This window comes from Chiroxiphia lanceolata, chromosome 9 (assembly GCF_009829145.1).
Source record: "Chiroxiphia lanceolata isolate bChiLan1 chromosome 9, bChiLan1.pri, whole genome shotgun sequence".
Lineage (NCBI taxonomy): Eukaryota > Metazoa > Chordata > Aves > Passeriformes > Pipridae > Chiroxiphia > Chiroxiphia lanceolata.
The window spans coordinates 11,160,883-11,174,457 of record NC_045645.1 but is presented as its reverse complement, the minus strand read 5'-3'; the positions used below and the strand labels follow the sequence as shown (position 1 = coordinate 11,174,457).

The 13,575-nt window shown below is 51.1% G+C and overlaps 1 protein-coding gene across 2 annotated transcripts; it reads left to right on the top strand.

The window, feature by feature from the left end:
* On the top strand, nucleotides 1–12,079 carry LOC116790712 (cytochrome P450 2J2-like). Of its 2 annotated transcripts, none has more exons than XM_032695943.1 (10): nucleotides 1–119; nucleotides 483–784; nucleotides 8,126–8,291; nucleotides 8,443–8,592; nucleotides 9,173–9,333; nucleotides 9,735–9,911; nucleotides 10,170–10,305; nucleotides 10,536–10,723; nucleotides 11,199–11,337; nucleotides 11,476–12,079. In XM_032695943.1, the coding sequence occupies exons 2-10, from the start codon at nucleotides 596–598 to the stop codon at nucleotides 11,649–11,651; spliced, it is 1,482 nt and encodes a 493-aa protein (XP_032551834.1). In that variant the 5' UTR covers nucleotides 1–119; nucleotides 483–595; the 3' UTR covers nucleotides 11,652–12,079. The 2 variants fall into 2 exon arrangements, with proteins under 2 accessions (XP_032551834.1, XP_032551835.1); XM_032695944.1 differs by lacking the exons at nucleotides 1–119; nucleotides 483–784 and adding exons at nucleotides 6,837–6,955; nucleotides 7,311–7,610.
* The last annotated feature ends 1,496 nt before the right edge of the window (nucleotides 12,080–13,575 follow it).

Below are 13,575 nucleotides of genomic sequence, written 5' to 3'. Positions count from 1 at the left end.
GCCTTGGTGTGGGACTCTTCAAAGCAGCGGACGAGCTCCTGTCAACGAGGAAAGCTCGAGGCACTCGGAGCGGCTGGAGCCTCCCCGGCACCGTGGAGCTGACAGCGGGACCCGGCACAGTGAGGGCAGCAGGGGGATGAGAGAGCAGGGCTGGGCTGAGCCAGGGGCTTGCGGGAACAGCGCAGGGAAGCTGCCGGAAGGTTTTAATCTTGATCCCGCAAAGCTCAGTTCTGTCCCTTACACAAGGCGTGGATCACTGGGGTTTGGTGAAGCAGCGCTGGGAGGCGGGAGGGGAAAGGGGCAGCCGGGGGTGTTTTGGTTTGTGGTGGTTTGTGGTTTTTAACCGCAGCAGAGGAAATGCTCGGGTTAAATCAAGAAGGGGTTTAATCCTTGCTGAGAGCTGGCAAAGCAGGAGTCTGAACTCACCCTGTAGACCAGGGCAGCAAAAGCTGCTTCGTGCTCTCTTGTGTTTGTACCCACAGAGCCAGCACATCACCCCTCTCCCCGTGTCCCTGGGGATTCAGTGGTGCCCTGGGAGCTCGACCTGCCCTGACCGGCCGTGGGACACGTCCGTGCACAGCCCCCCCATCCAGCCATGCTGCACTTCCTCTGGGACAGCATCTCCTTCCATACACTCCTCATCTTCCTCATTGTCTTCCTGTTTGTCGCTGACTATATGAAGAACAGAAACCCAAAGAACTTCCCTCCCACCCCTTTACGCCTTCCCTTTGTAGGGCACCTTTATTTGATGGACTTCAAAGATCCCCGAGTGGGAGTGAAGAAGGTACATGGGTGGTGGGCACTGTGGGGGAAGGGACAGAGGGAACTGTAGTTGCAGGGAAGGGGTTAAACCAGACCCATGGGCCAGGCAGGAGGTTTGTAATCATAAGTGACGTTTACCTGCGTACACAGTGGGGCACAAGTGCGCAGTGATCCCTGGGGCAAAGGGCACAACACGATCACACAGGTGCAGTCACAGATGTAGGAGACCCGTAGGACTGAGTTGGGGTCTGGAAGGGTGTTTGGGAAGGGAGCACAACAAAAGCTGGAAAAACATAGAACTGAAAAATGAAAGCTGGTAGAGGTTTATTTGATTTAACACCAACCTGACAATTAACACCAAGTCCTGATCAGTTATTCAGGAAAAGAGAAAAGAGAAAACACTGTGCAAATCAGGCAGAGATTTGTGCACAAATTCTCTTTCCCACTCTCAGCTTCCCTTAGTTTTACCTGTGCCCTATGACAAGGTTGTGCCTGTCCCAACAGACACATTCATTCAAATGAAACCCCTTTTATTTTTTTGCTCACCCAGCTTACTGAAAAATATGGTGACATCTTTGGCTCTTCGATGGGCAGCATGAAGTTTGTGATGGTAAATGGGATGCGGCTGGTTAAGGAAGTGCTTGTAAACCAAGGGGAGAACTTCCTGGAGCGCCCAGAAATGCCTTCTGAAATCTTCAGCAAGACAGGTGAGTGATCCCTCAGAACATGCACCTCAGCTGTAAGGCCCAAGTGACAACCCTGCAGAGGTCTGAGACAGCTGGGGAGAAGGCAGAGCCCTGGAGCTTTTTCCCCTCAGTGGGGGATCAGCCTTGGCTCACAGGGGGCTGTTTCTGCCAGGACTGATCTCCTCCAGTGGGCACTTGTGGAAGGCACAGAGGAGGTTCACCCTGAGCACCCTCCGAAACTTTGGCTTGGGGAAGAGGAGCGTGGAGGAGCGCATCCAGGAGGAGTGCCGATTCCTCGTGGATGCCTTTAAGGATGAGCAGGGTGAGTGCCACGTGCCTCCCTCAGCAGCTGTGCTGAAGGCAGGACCTGGTACGGCCTGGTATCATTTCACCCGTGGTTCACTGCACACTGAAAAATACCTCACCTGACAAGGGAAGCTGCAGCCCCACCAGCATCCCTGCTCCCTCCTGCAGGGGTTTGGCCTTCAGAGTGACTGGAGAGTGCAGGCAGGTAACACCCCATGCATTATTCATAGCCCACCTTCAGCCTCCTGCTCTCACTGAGATCTCTGGGAAATACCATGTGTGTAGAAACACTGATGTTCCCAAGGAATTACAGTGACAGAAACAATGATATTTCCAATGTATTCCAATGACATCCCTCTCCTGCAGATCTTGCTTTTCAAAGGAAGCAAACATCCCAATAATCTGATAGAACTGGGACTGCTGGGGTTTCCCAGACAAGCTTGGCCATCTCATAGGGGCAGTGAGGTGTCCAAGCAAAGCAGTGACACAGAATGGTCACTGGGACCACTCATTTCATTTGTATTTGTTGACTATTTTACCTTTACCAAGTGTGTTTTCTTCTCCTTTTCTGAGAAGACCAGAAGAGAATTGATCTTTTCCTTCTCCAGGGAACCCTTTTGACCCTCAGTTTACCGTCACTAATGCTGTTTCAAATGTCATCTGCTCCTTATCTTGGTAATCGGTTTGACTACCACGATCAGGACTTCCAAAAATGCTAAAGCTGATGAATGAGATAGTTCTCCTCCGGGAGCCATCACAGCCCAGGTATAGCCCTCCTGCCACCACCGCACAGCCATAGTTTTCTTCTCTGGAGTCAACCTCAGAGCTCAGTGTTGTCATCACCAAACCTCTCTTTGCCTATTGCTTTGCACAGGATGGATTGACCTGTAATTTCTTTCTGCCTTACTTTGCAAGCTGGACCTTGCTCATGCTGCTTTCTCTCATCAACATCACTCTCCTGCCCATTGACTGCCACTTGCCTGCTATTATACCTGGCAACACACAAGTCCTTCCTTCATGAGGATTCCTGCTCTTCTGGAGCTGAGCTCTTCCACCAACTCCAGCACTTCAGCAAGCACAGCATTGCAGGATCCTCAATTTTGGGGGTTTGAAGGGGTTTTCAGTCCTTTATTCAATTTTTCTTTCTCCTTTTGTGTCCAAAGCTGTACAACTCTTTCCCATCTATAATGAAGTTCCTCCCTGGAGCACACCAAACCATTTTTAAAAACACGAAGTTGTTGAAAAGCTACATGGAAGAGCAGATCAACAAGCACAAGGAGGATTGGAACCCCTCGGAAAGCCGGGACTACATCGACAGCTACCTGCAGGAGATAGCCAAGGTCAGCAATGCAGAGGAAAACCTTGTGCAGCAGGGCTTAGAAATGAGGAGGGACAAGAAAGGAGCCAAATTCTCCAGCTGAGCTGCCTGCGTGGCCATTTAGGAGCTTAGGATGCACATCAGGGTCAGGGCATCCATCATTGGGATGGGAGGGCAGGGGGCCAGCAGCTCCTGCCCAAATTCTTGTGTGGTTTGGACTAAGCCTGGTGTCAGGACAGCCCTCCCTGTTCCTGCAGCACTAACACACCTTTTTGTGAAGGACAAGGGCAGTGACACCTTCCGGGAGGAACATCTCGTCGCCTGCACACTCGACCTGATGTTTGCTGGAACTGAGACCACTTCCACGACCCTCCGTTGGGCTCTGCTGTTCATGGCCTTACATCCAGAAATTCAAGGTACAAATAGCAAAAGGTCAGGGTTTCCCTTCCTTTTATCCCTCTCAACTTTGTGAGAGATGCTTTTCTTGAGAGAAAAGTTGGGAATCTCCCTGCACTCACGCAAAAGAGGTGCAAACAGTGGCAGGTGTTCCAGGTTAATCCTTAGGGGACCCTCACAGCAACAACCTTGTGTTCTTCCAAGGGTTTTTGTCCTTGGGCCTTGGCTGATTCCTGCTCTTTCCCACCAGCCCGTGTGCAAGCCGAGATCGACGCCGTCATCGGACAGGCTCGGCAGCCAGTGCTGGAGGACAGGAACAACATGCCCTACACCAACGCCGTCATCCATGAGGTGCAGAGGAAAGCCAACATTGTCCCTTTCAACGTGCCAAGAGTGGCAGTAAAGGACACGATCCTGGATGGCTTCTTCATCCCAAAGGTAAGCTCACCCTGAGCACTGGGACCTCAGGGAGACTCCCAGCTCCCCAGGCACAATTCATCAGGCCAGCTCCCTCCTGCACAGACACACCGTCCCTGCCCTGTCCAGAGTTCACTCGTGCTCAGTGTGGACTTTTGCCATCCAACCAACCAATATTCTCCAGCTCCCCGAAGGGTGCAGAGCCCTGCAGGGTCCCACATCCCTCGGGCACACCTTTGAGACACAGATCCCAGCTCACAGGGCTCTTACAGGAACTCTGGCCCAGGATTACAGCACACAAAAGTGATGCTGATGAGGGGAAAAAGTGGTTCTATAATCACTGCACCTCCAAAGGGACCCTGTACCTGCAGGGATTGTCAGACAAATAATTGCAGTAGAATTTGAGTCTGCTTGTTCTTCATGGAGAGACTGGAAGATAAAACTGCCCCTCCTGTTGTCAGTGCAAGAGAAAATGTGAATAATGTTTCTTTTTCTCCTCTTAGGGCACTATGTTGTTGACAAATATAACCTCTGTGATGTTTGACAAGAACGAGTGGGAAACCCCCAACACTTTTAACCCTGGGCATTTCCTGAAGGATGGGAAGTTCTGGAAAAGAGAATCATTTTTGGCATTTTCTATAGGTAGGATTTGCTGAATTGTGCTGAGGCAATGGTCTTGGGTTTCCAACTGCATGATGGAGATAGAGAGGAACATAGTGATGGAGGTGCCGCTCAAACAGTGGCCACATGGTCGTCCGAAACCACCACAACGAGGCTCAGAGCTCTTTCTTGTCTCTCTTTTTAAATGCAGAGAAGGGAGATGAGAATGAATAAAAATCCCTGATAATTCCAGAGACCCCAGGAACACCTCACCAGGGCAGAAGCATCACTCTCTGCTCCTGCTCCCACATTGCTGAGGTCACTGGGGACTCACTGTTGCCACCCCAGGCTACCCCAGCCAGCAGCTTCCCTGGGGAGGTGGCTTTTAGCACCCTGTTTCCCATGCCAGCATCACACACCTTCTCAGTTGGGGCTGCAAAACTCATCCTGGGAAGAGATCAGGGACCATAGTCCTGAGGGAAGGTAGAAGCATTTCCAGCAGCAAAAGCTCAGTCTGAGGATGCCGTGGCTTGCTGTCTCCGCAGGGAAGCGCGCCTGCCTGGGCGAGGTGCTGGCCCGCTCCGAGCTCTTCCTCTTCTTCACATCTCTGCTCCAGAAATTCACCTTCCAGGCACCCCCGGACACTACATTCAGCCTCCACCCCCTGATGGGCATCACGATGGCCCCACAGCCCTACAAGATCTGTGCTGTGCCTCGGTAGGGAAGCCTCAGCCACAATCCTCACAGGGAAAATCCTTTGTCAGGAGTGCGAAATACAAGCCCTTGTCAACTCATCTGGGCTAATAAAATAAAAAACAGAAAAGTTGCAAAAAAATAATCCCTCTGTTGCTTGGGAGCACTTTATCCAATGCCCAGAGAAGGAGAAGCAGCAGAGAGTGTTGGAAGGGTCGTGCCTGTGGCAGTTCACCACTGGCTGTCAGGAAGGAAGTGGCTTTCTGGTGAGAAGTCTTGAGTTCAACACTTCCCCTCTGTTTGTGGCAAAGATTTGTGTCTATGCATGATGGGCATGGACACAGTGTGGGGCTGAGGAAGTGGGTTGGGACCCACTCGGCCCCCTCGGTGACGGACACACTGCTCCTGCCCATTCCAGCTCCCTTTGGATAAGAGTTCATTAAACATGCAACTTGTAAAGAGCTTTTTCATTTACATGACCAACTATTTAGGCTTAGAAATGCTGTCTCCAGGGTGCTTCTGTCTGCAGTGTAGTCACAGCAAAGATTCTTCTTTTTTCTCTTGTTTGGCTTCTCACCTTTATAGAAGACTTTTCAATGGGCACCCACGTAGAATGCAGAATAGTTAACAGGAAAAGAGGATTGCACTGAGTTCCATTTCCACTGGTTTCCTCCTACATCCCTGGCGATAACCACTTTGCTGCAGTACAAAGCAATCACTGTGCAGTGGCAGATTTATGCCACGTGGGAGAGTCCTCTGCACATCACATCCCTGCCATGCCAGGCACTCAGGGATTCTCTCACTGAGCTGTCCTTCCAATTCACCACCACTATTTTAATTTGTAATTCATGGTCACAGTCACAGGCTCTCAAGTTGTGCTTTGGTCTTTCAAAAAAACAAAAGATGTGTTTTCCCCCTTTAAGTCCCACCATAAAAAAGGGATTTAACTGTTCAACCTTCCCAAGTGTAAGGGCTATGGAGAACACATGAATGGCATCAACCCAGGGGCTCTGCTGCACCTCTGTGCCTTCTCATCAGCACTGGACAACCCCAATGGCCACAACTGATGGCCCCAAAAGGGAGAAAAGGCACCCAAAACGGCCCCCAGAGCACGAGGGGGCAGCTGACAACTGCAGAGCCACATGGTAACAATGTCAAACTGCTGCTGCAACCCCCCTGCTGCTTTCACAATAAAACACAACATGTACAGCAAAAGTCCACGTGCTGCACGTGCACGAACACCTCCCGGCCTCAGAGCCGATCCAAGGGGGAAAAGTCAGCACAGCCTGTTGCCAGCTACCCCGAAAGGGCCCCCGCTGGCAGACCTGGGCATCTGCTTTGGCTCCTCAGCACCTGCCCCAGCTTTGTGGGGCTTTGGGAACGGCTCCACCACGGGCTACGCACCCAAAGAACAAGGGAGGTCTGGGAAGGGATGGCTGGAGGGCTCGGGCAGGGCCAACCTCCCGGCCAGAGCAAGTTGCTCTGCTTGCACTTGTCCCGCGGGGATGAGAAAAGGACGGTGCTTCGGGACCCTGCAGAGCCTGGACGGCTCTTTGCTGGCAGCCCGCGTCACTGTGACACACACAAGCCGGAAGGAAGCAGTCAGGTGGTTTGGGAAGGTTTGTGCAACCTTATCTCGGATGCCCCCGGCGACCTGGGCCTTGGTGTGGGACTCTTCAAAGCAGCGGACGAGCTCCTGTCAACGAGGAAAGCTCGAGGCACTCGGAGCGGCTGGAGCCTCCCCGGCACCGTGGAGCTGACAGCGGGACCCGGCACAGTGAGGGCAGCAGGGGGATGAGAGAGCAGGGCTGGGCTGAGCCAGGGGCTTGCGGGAACAGCGCAGGGAAGCTGCCGGAAGGTTTTAATCTTGATCCCGCAAAGCTCAGTTCTGTCCCTTACACAAGGCGTGGATCACTGGGGTTTGGTGAAGCAGCGCTGGGAGGCGGGAGGGGAAAGGGGCAGCCGGGGGTGTTTTGGTTTGTGGTGGTTTGTGGTTTTTAACCGCAGCAGAGGAAATGCTCGGGTTTAATCAAGAAGATTAAACTGAGAGCTGGCAAAGCAGGAGTCTGAACTCAGCCTCTAGACCAGGGCAGCAAAAGCTGCTCCATGCTCTCTTGTGTTTGTACCCACAGAGCCAGCACATCACCCCTCTCCCCGTGTCCCTGGGGATTCAGTGGTGCCCTGGGAGCTCGACCTGCCCTGACCGGCCGTGGGACACGTCCGTGCACAGCCCCCCCATCCAGCCATGCTGCACTTCCTCTGGGACAGCATCTCCTTCCATACACTCCTCATCTTCCTCATTGTCTTCCTGTTTGTCGCTGACTATATGAAGAACAGAACCCAAAGAACTTCCCTCCCACCCCTTTTCGCCTTCCCTTGTAGGGCACCTTTATTTGATGGACTTCAAAGATCCTCAAAAGGGAGTGAAGAAGGTACATGGGTGGTGGGCACTGTAGGGGAAGGGACAGAGGGAATTGTAGCTGCAGGGAAGGGGTTAAACCAGACCCATGGGCCAGGCAGGAGATTTGTAATCATAACTTATGTTTCCCTGAGTACAAGGTGGAGCACAAGTGTGCAGTGATTCCTGGGGCAAAGGGCACAACATGATCACGCAGGTGCAGTCACAGATGTAGGAGCCCCGTAAGACTGAGTTGGGGTCTGGAAGGGTGTTTGGGAAGGGAGCACAACAAAAGCTGGAAAAACATAGAACTGAAAAATGAAAGCTGGTAGAGGTTTATTTGATTTATGGACAGTTAACACCAACTCCTGATCAGTGATTCAGGAAAAGAGGAAAGAGAAAACACTGTGCAATCAGGCAGAGATTTGTGCACAAATTCTCTTTCCTCTGTCACTCTCAGCTTCCCTTAGTTTTACCTGTGCCATACGACAGGGTTATCCCAGTCCCAACAGACATATTCATTCAAATAAAACTCCTTTTATTTTTTAGCTCACCCAGCTTAATGAAAAATATGGTGACATCTTTGGCATTTCCATGGGCAGCATGAAGTTTGTGATGGTAAATGGGATTCAGCTGGTTAAGGAAGTGCTTGTAAACCAAGGGGAGAACTTCCTGGAGCGCCCAGAAGTTCCTACTGAAATCTTCAGCAAGATGGGTGAGTGATCCCTCAGAACATGCACCTCAGCTGCAAGGCCCAGGTGACAACCCTGCAGAGGTCTGAGACAGCTGGGGAGAAGACAGAGCCCTGGAGCTTTTTCCCCTCAGTGGGGGATCAGCCTTGGCTCACGGGGGGCTGTTTCTGCCAGGACTGATCTCCTCCAGTGGGCACTTGTGGAAGGCACAGAGGAGGTTCACCCTGAGCACCCTCCGAAACTTTGGCTTGGGGAAGAGGAGCGTGGAGGAGCGCATCCAGGAGGAGTGCCGATTCCTCGTGGATGCCTTTAAGGATGAGCAGGGTGAGTGCCACGTGCCTCCCTCAGCAGCTGTGCTGAAGGCAGGACCTGGTACGGCCTGGTATCATTTCACCCATGGTTCACTGCACACTGAAAAATACCTCACCTGACAAGGGATGCTGCAGCCCCACCAGCATCCCTGCTCCCTCCTGCAGGGGTTTGGCCTTCAAAGTGACTGGAGAGTGCAGGCAGGTAACACCCCATGCATTATTCATAGCCCACCTTCAGCCTCCTGCTCTCACTGAGATCTCTGGGAAATACCATGTGTGTAGAAACACTGATGTTCCCAAGGAATTACAGTGACAGAAACAATTATATTTCCAATGACATCCCTCTCCTGCAGACCTTGTATACCAAAGCAAACAAACATCTCCATAATCTGATAGAACTGGGACTACTGGGGTTTCCCAGACAAGCTTGGCCAGCTCTTGGGGGCAGCGAGATGTCCAAGCAAAGCAGTGACAGGATGGTCACTGCTTTCAGTCATTTCATTTGTATTTGTTGACTATTTTACCTTTACCAAATGTGTTTTCTTCTCCTTTTCTGAGAAGACCAGAAGAGAATTGATCTTTTCCTTCTCCAGGGAATCCTTTTGACCCTCAGTTTACCGTCACTAATGCTGTTTCAAATGTCATCTGCTCCCTCACCCTCGGCAATCGGTTTGATTACCACGATGAGGACTTCCAAAAATTGCTGAAGCTGATGTATGAAACGACTGCCCTCCATGGAACCATCACAGCCCAGGTACAGCCCTCCTGCCGCCACCCCACAGCCATAGATTCTTCTCTGGAGTAAATCTCAGAGCTCAGTGTTGTTATCACCAAACCTGACTTTGCCTATTGCTTTGCTCGGGGTGGATTGGCCTGTAATTTCTTTCTGCCTTACTTTCAAGCTGGGCCTTGCTCATGCTGCTTTCTCTCACTCAACATCACTTCTCCTGCCCATTGACTGCCAACTTGCCTGCTATAATACCTGGCAACACACAAGTCCTTCCTTCATGAGGGATTCCTGCTCTTCTGGAGCTGAGCTCTTTCCACCAACTCCAGCACTTCAGCAAGCACAGCATTGCAGGATCCTCAATTTTAGGGGTTTGAAGGGGTTTTCAGTCCTTTATTCAATTTTTCTTTCTCCTTTTGTGTCCAAAGCTGTACAACTCTTTCCCATCCATAATGAAGTTCCTCCCTGGAGCACACCAAACCATTTTTAAAAACTCAAAGTTGTTGAAAAGCTACATGGAAGAGCAGATCAACAAGCACAAGGAGGATTGGAACCCCTCGGAGAGCCGAGACTACATCGACAGCTACCTGCAGGAGATAGCCAAGGTCAGCAATGCAGAGCAAAGCCTTGTGCAGCAGGGCTTAGAAATGAGGAGGGACGAGAAAGGAGCCAAATTCTCCAGCTGAGCTGCCTGCGTGGCCATTTAGGAGCTTAGGATGCACATCAGGGTCAGGGCATCCATCATTGGGATGGGAGGGCAGGGGGCCAGCAGCTCCTGCCCAAATTCTTGTGTGGTTTGGACTAAGCCTGGTGTCAGGACAGCCCTCCCTGTTCCTGCAGCACTAACACACCTTTTTGTGAAGGACAAGGGCAGTGACACCTTCCGGGAGGAACATCTCGTCGCCTGCACACTCGACCTGATGTTTGCCGGAACCGAGACCACTTCCTCGACCCTCCGTTGGGCTCTGCTGTTCATGGCCTTACATCCAGAAATTCAAGGTACAAATAGCAAAAGGTCAGGGTTTCCCTTCCTTTTATCCCTCACAGCTTTGTGAGAGATGCTTTTCTTGAGAGAAAAGTTGGGAATCTCCCTGCACTCACACAAAAGAGGTGCAAACAGTGGCAGGTGTTCCAGGTTAGTCCTTAGGGGACCCTCAAAGCAACAACCTTGTGTTCTCCCAAGGGTTTTTGTCCTTGGGCCTTGGCTGATTCCTGCTCTTTCCCACCAGCCCGTGTGCAAGCCGAGATCGACGCCGTCATCGGACAGGCTCGGCAGCCAGTGCTGGAGGACAGGAACAACATGCCCTACACCAACGCCGTCATCCATGAGGTGCAGAGGAAAGCCAACATTATCCCTTTCAACGGGCCAAGAATGGCAGCAAAGGACACAATGGTGGATGGCTTCTTCATCCCAAAGGTAAGCTCACCCTGAGCACTGGGACCTCAGGGAGACTCCCAGCTCCCCAGGCACAATTCATCAGGCCAGCTCCCTCCTGCACAGACACACCGTCCCTGCCCTGTCCAGAGTTCACTCGTGCTCAGTGTGGACTTTTGCCATCCAACCAACCAATATTCTCCAGCTCCCCGAAGGGTGCAGAGCCCTGCAGGGTCCCACATCCCCTGGGCACACCTTCGAGGCACAGCTCACAGGGCTCTTACAGGAACTCTGGCCCAAGATTACAGCAGACAAAAGTGATGCTGATGAGGGGAAAATGTGGTTCTATAATCATTGCACCTCCAAAGAGAGCCTGGCCCTGCAGTGGTTGTTAGACAAATAATTGCAGTAGAATTTGACTCTGCATGTTCTTCGTGGAGAGACTGGAAGATAAAACTGCCCCTCCTGCTGTCAGTGCAAGAGAAAATGTGAATAATGTTTCTTTTTCTCCTCTTAGGGCACTATGTTGTTGACAAATTTAACCTCTGTGATGTTTGACAAGAATGAGTGGGAAACCCATGACACTTTTAACCCTGGGCATTTCCTGAAGGATGGGAAGTTCTGGAAAAGAGAATCATTTTTGGCATTTTCTGTGGGTAAGATTTGCTGAATTGTGCTGAGGCAGTGGTCTTGGGTTTCCAACTGCATGATGGAGTGTGGTCCTGAGGGAAGGCAGAAGCATTTCCAGCAGCAAAAGCTCAGTCTGAGGATGCCGTGGCTTGCTGTCTCCGCAGGGAAGCGCGCCTGCCTGGGCGAGGTGCTGGCCCGCTCCGAGCTCTTCCTCTTCTTCACATCTCTGCTCCAGAAATTCACCTTCCAGGCACCCCCGGACACCACATTCAGCCTCCACCCCATGATGGGCATCACGATGGCCCCACAGCCCTACAAGATCTGCGCTGTGCCTCGGTAGAGAAGCCTCAGCCACAATCCTCACAGGGAAAATCCTTTGTCAGGAGTGCGAAATACAAGCCCTTGTCAACTCATCTGGGCTGATAAAATAAAAAATAGAAAACCCGCAAAAAAATAATCCCTCTGTTGCTTGGGAGCACTTTATCCAAAGCCCAAGAGAAGGAGAAGCAGCAGAGAGTGTTGGAAGGGTCGTGCCTGTGGCAGCTCACCACTGGCTGTCAGGAAGGAAGTGGCTTTGTGGTGAAACGTCTCGAGTTCAACATTTCCCCTCTGTTTATGGCAAAGATTTGTGTCTATGCATGATGGGCATGGACACAGTGTGGGGCTGAGGAAGTGGGTTGGGACATGGCCCCCTCGGTGACGGACACACTGCTCCTGCCCATTCCAGCTCCCTTTGGATAAGAGTTCATTAAACATGCAACTTGTAAAGAGCTTTTTCATTTACATGACCAACTATTTAGGTTTAGAAATGCTGTCTCCAGGGTGCTTCTGTCTGCAGTGTAGTCACAGCAAAGATTCTTCTTTTTTCTCTTTTTTTGGCTTCTCACCTTTCATAGAAGACTTTTCAATGGGCACCCACGTAGAATGCAGAATAGTTAACAGGAAAAGAGGATTGCATTGAGTTCCATTTCCACTGGTTCCCTCTACATCCCCGGCAATCCACATCCTCTTACATCCACTTTGCTGCAGTACAAAGCAATCACTGTGCAGTGGCAGATTTATGCCACACGGGAGAGTCCTCTGCACATCACATCCCTGCCATGCCAGGCACTCAGGGATTCTCTCACTGTGCTGTCCTTCCAACTCACCACTTGATTCCTATTGCATTTTTAATTAATTTTGAGCAGTCATGGGCTCCAAAGTTGTGCTATTGTCTTTCTCAAAGAGAAAATACAAAAGGTCTGAGAAGTTTTTTTTACCTATGAACTTTTCAAAGCCACTCAGAACCAGGCACTGGTTTCTCTTCATTTTTTCATTCGTTCTGCTGTAGGTCTGACCTCTGGTATGTGACTACAACTTGTATTATTTGCAGTGGATTAGCAATGAAAGATGATCTCTTCTCTCTTGCATTTCAAACTTGTGTTTCCCAATTACTTTAGGGTTTCCTCCCCTACTCATGGAGAGAATAAATGATTCAATAATCTTTTCATTCTTTTTATTTTAATCAGTTGGGGGGGGGAATCACTGCAATTATCCCACAATATAAAGGCAGGAGGCACGAATTCATAAATTCTCGGTGCGATACATCTCATGTAACTAAATGGAACATGTGCACCTTCACAGGCTCATGCCTAAGTGTGCTCAAAGGCGAGACATTAAAAGAGAAATTCTCCTCAAAATCAGGTGTTCCCACTTTCACTTCCACAATAGAACAGGGATTTAACAGTTCAAGCTTCCCAAGTGTGAGGGCTATGGAGAACACATGAATGGCATCAACCCAGGGGCTCTGCTGCACCTCTGTGCCTTCTCATCAGCACTGGACAACCCCAATGGCCACAACTGATGGCCCCAAAAGGGAGAAAAGGCACCCAAAACGGCCCCCAGAGCACGAGGGGGCAGCTGACAACTGCAGAGCCACATGGTTACAATGTCAAACTGCTGCTGCAACCCCCCTGCTGCTTTCACAATAAAACACAACATGTACAGCAAAAGTCCACGTGCTGCACGTGCACGAACACCTCCCGGCCTCAGAGCCGATCCAAGGGGGAAAAGTCAGCACAGCCTGTTGCCAGCTACCCCGAAAGGGCCCCCGCTGGCAGACCTGGGCATCTGCTTTGGCTTCTCAGCACCTGCCCCAGCTTTGTGGGGCTTTGGGAACGGCTCCACCACGGGCTACACACCCAAAGAACAAGGGAGGTCTGGGAAGGGATGGCTGGAGGGCTCGGGCAGGGCCAACCTCCCGGCCAGAGCAAGTTGCTCTGCTT

Coding starts and splice junctions, on each gene's coding strand:
- LOC116790712 (XM_032695943.1), top strand. CDS start 596: ATGCTGCACTTCCTCTGGGACAGCATCTCCTTCCATACACTCCTCATC. Junction 8,292..8,442: donor TGAAATCTTCAGCAAGATGG/GTGAGTGATCCC, acceptor TGTTTCTGCCAG/GACTGATCTCCTCCAGTGGG. Junction 9,334..9,734: donor ATGGAACCATCACAGCCCAG/GTACAGCCCTCC, acceptor TTGTGTCCAAAG/CTGTACAACTCTTTCCCATC.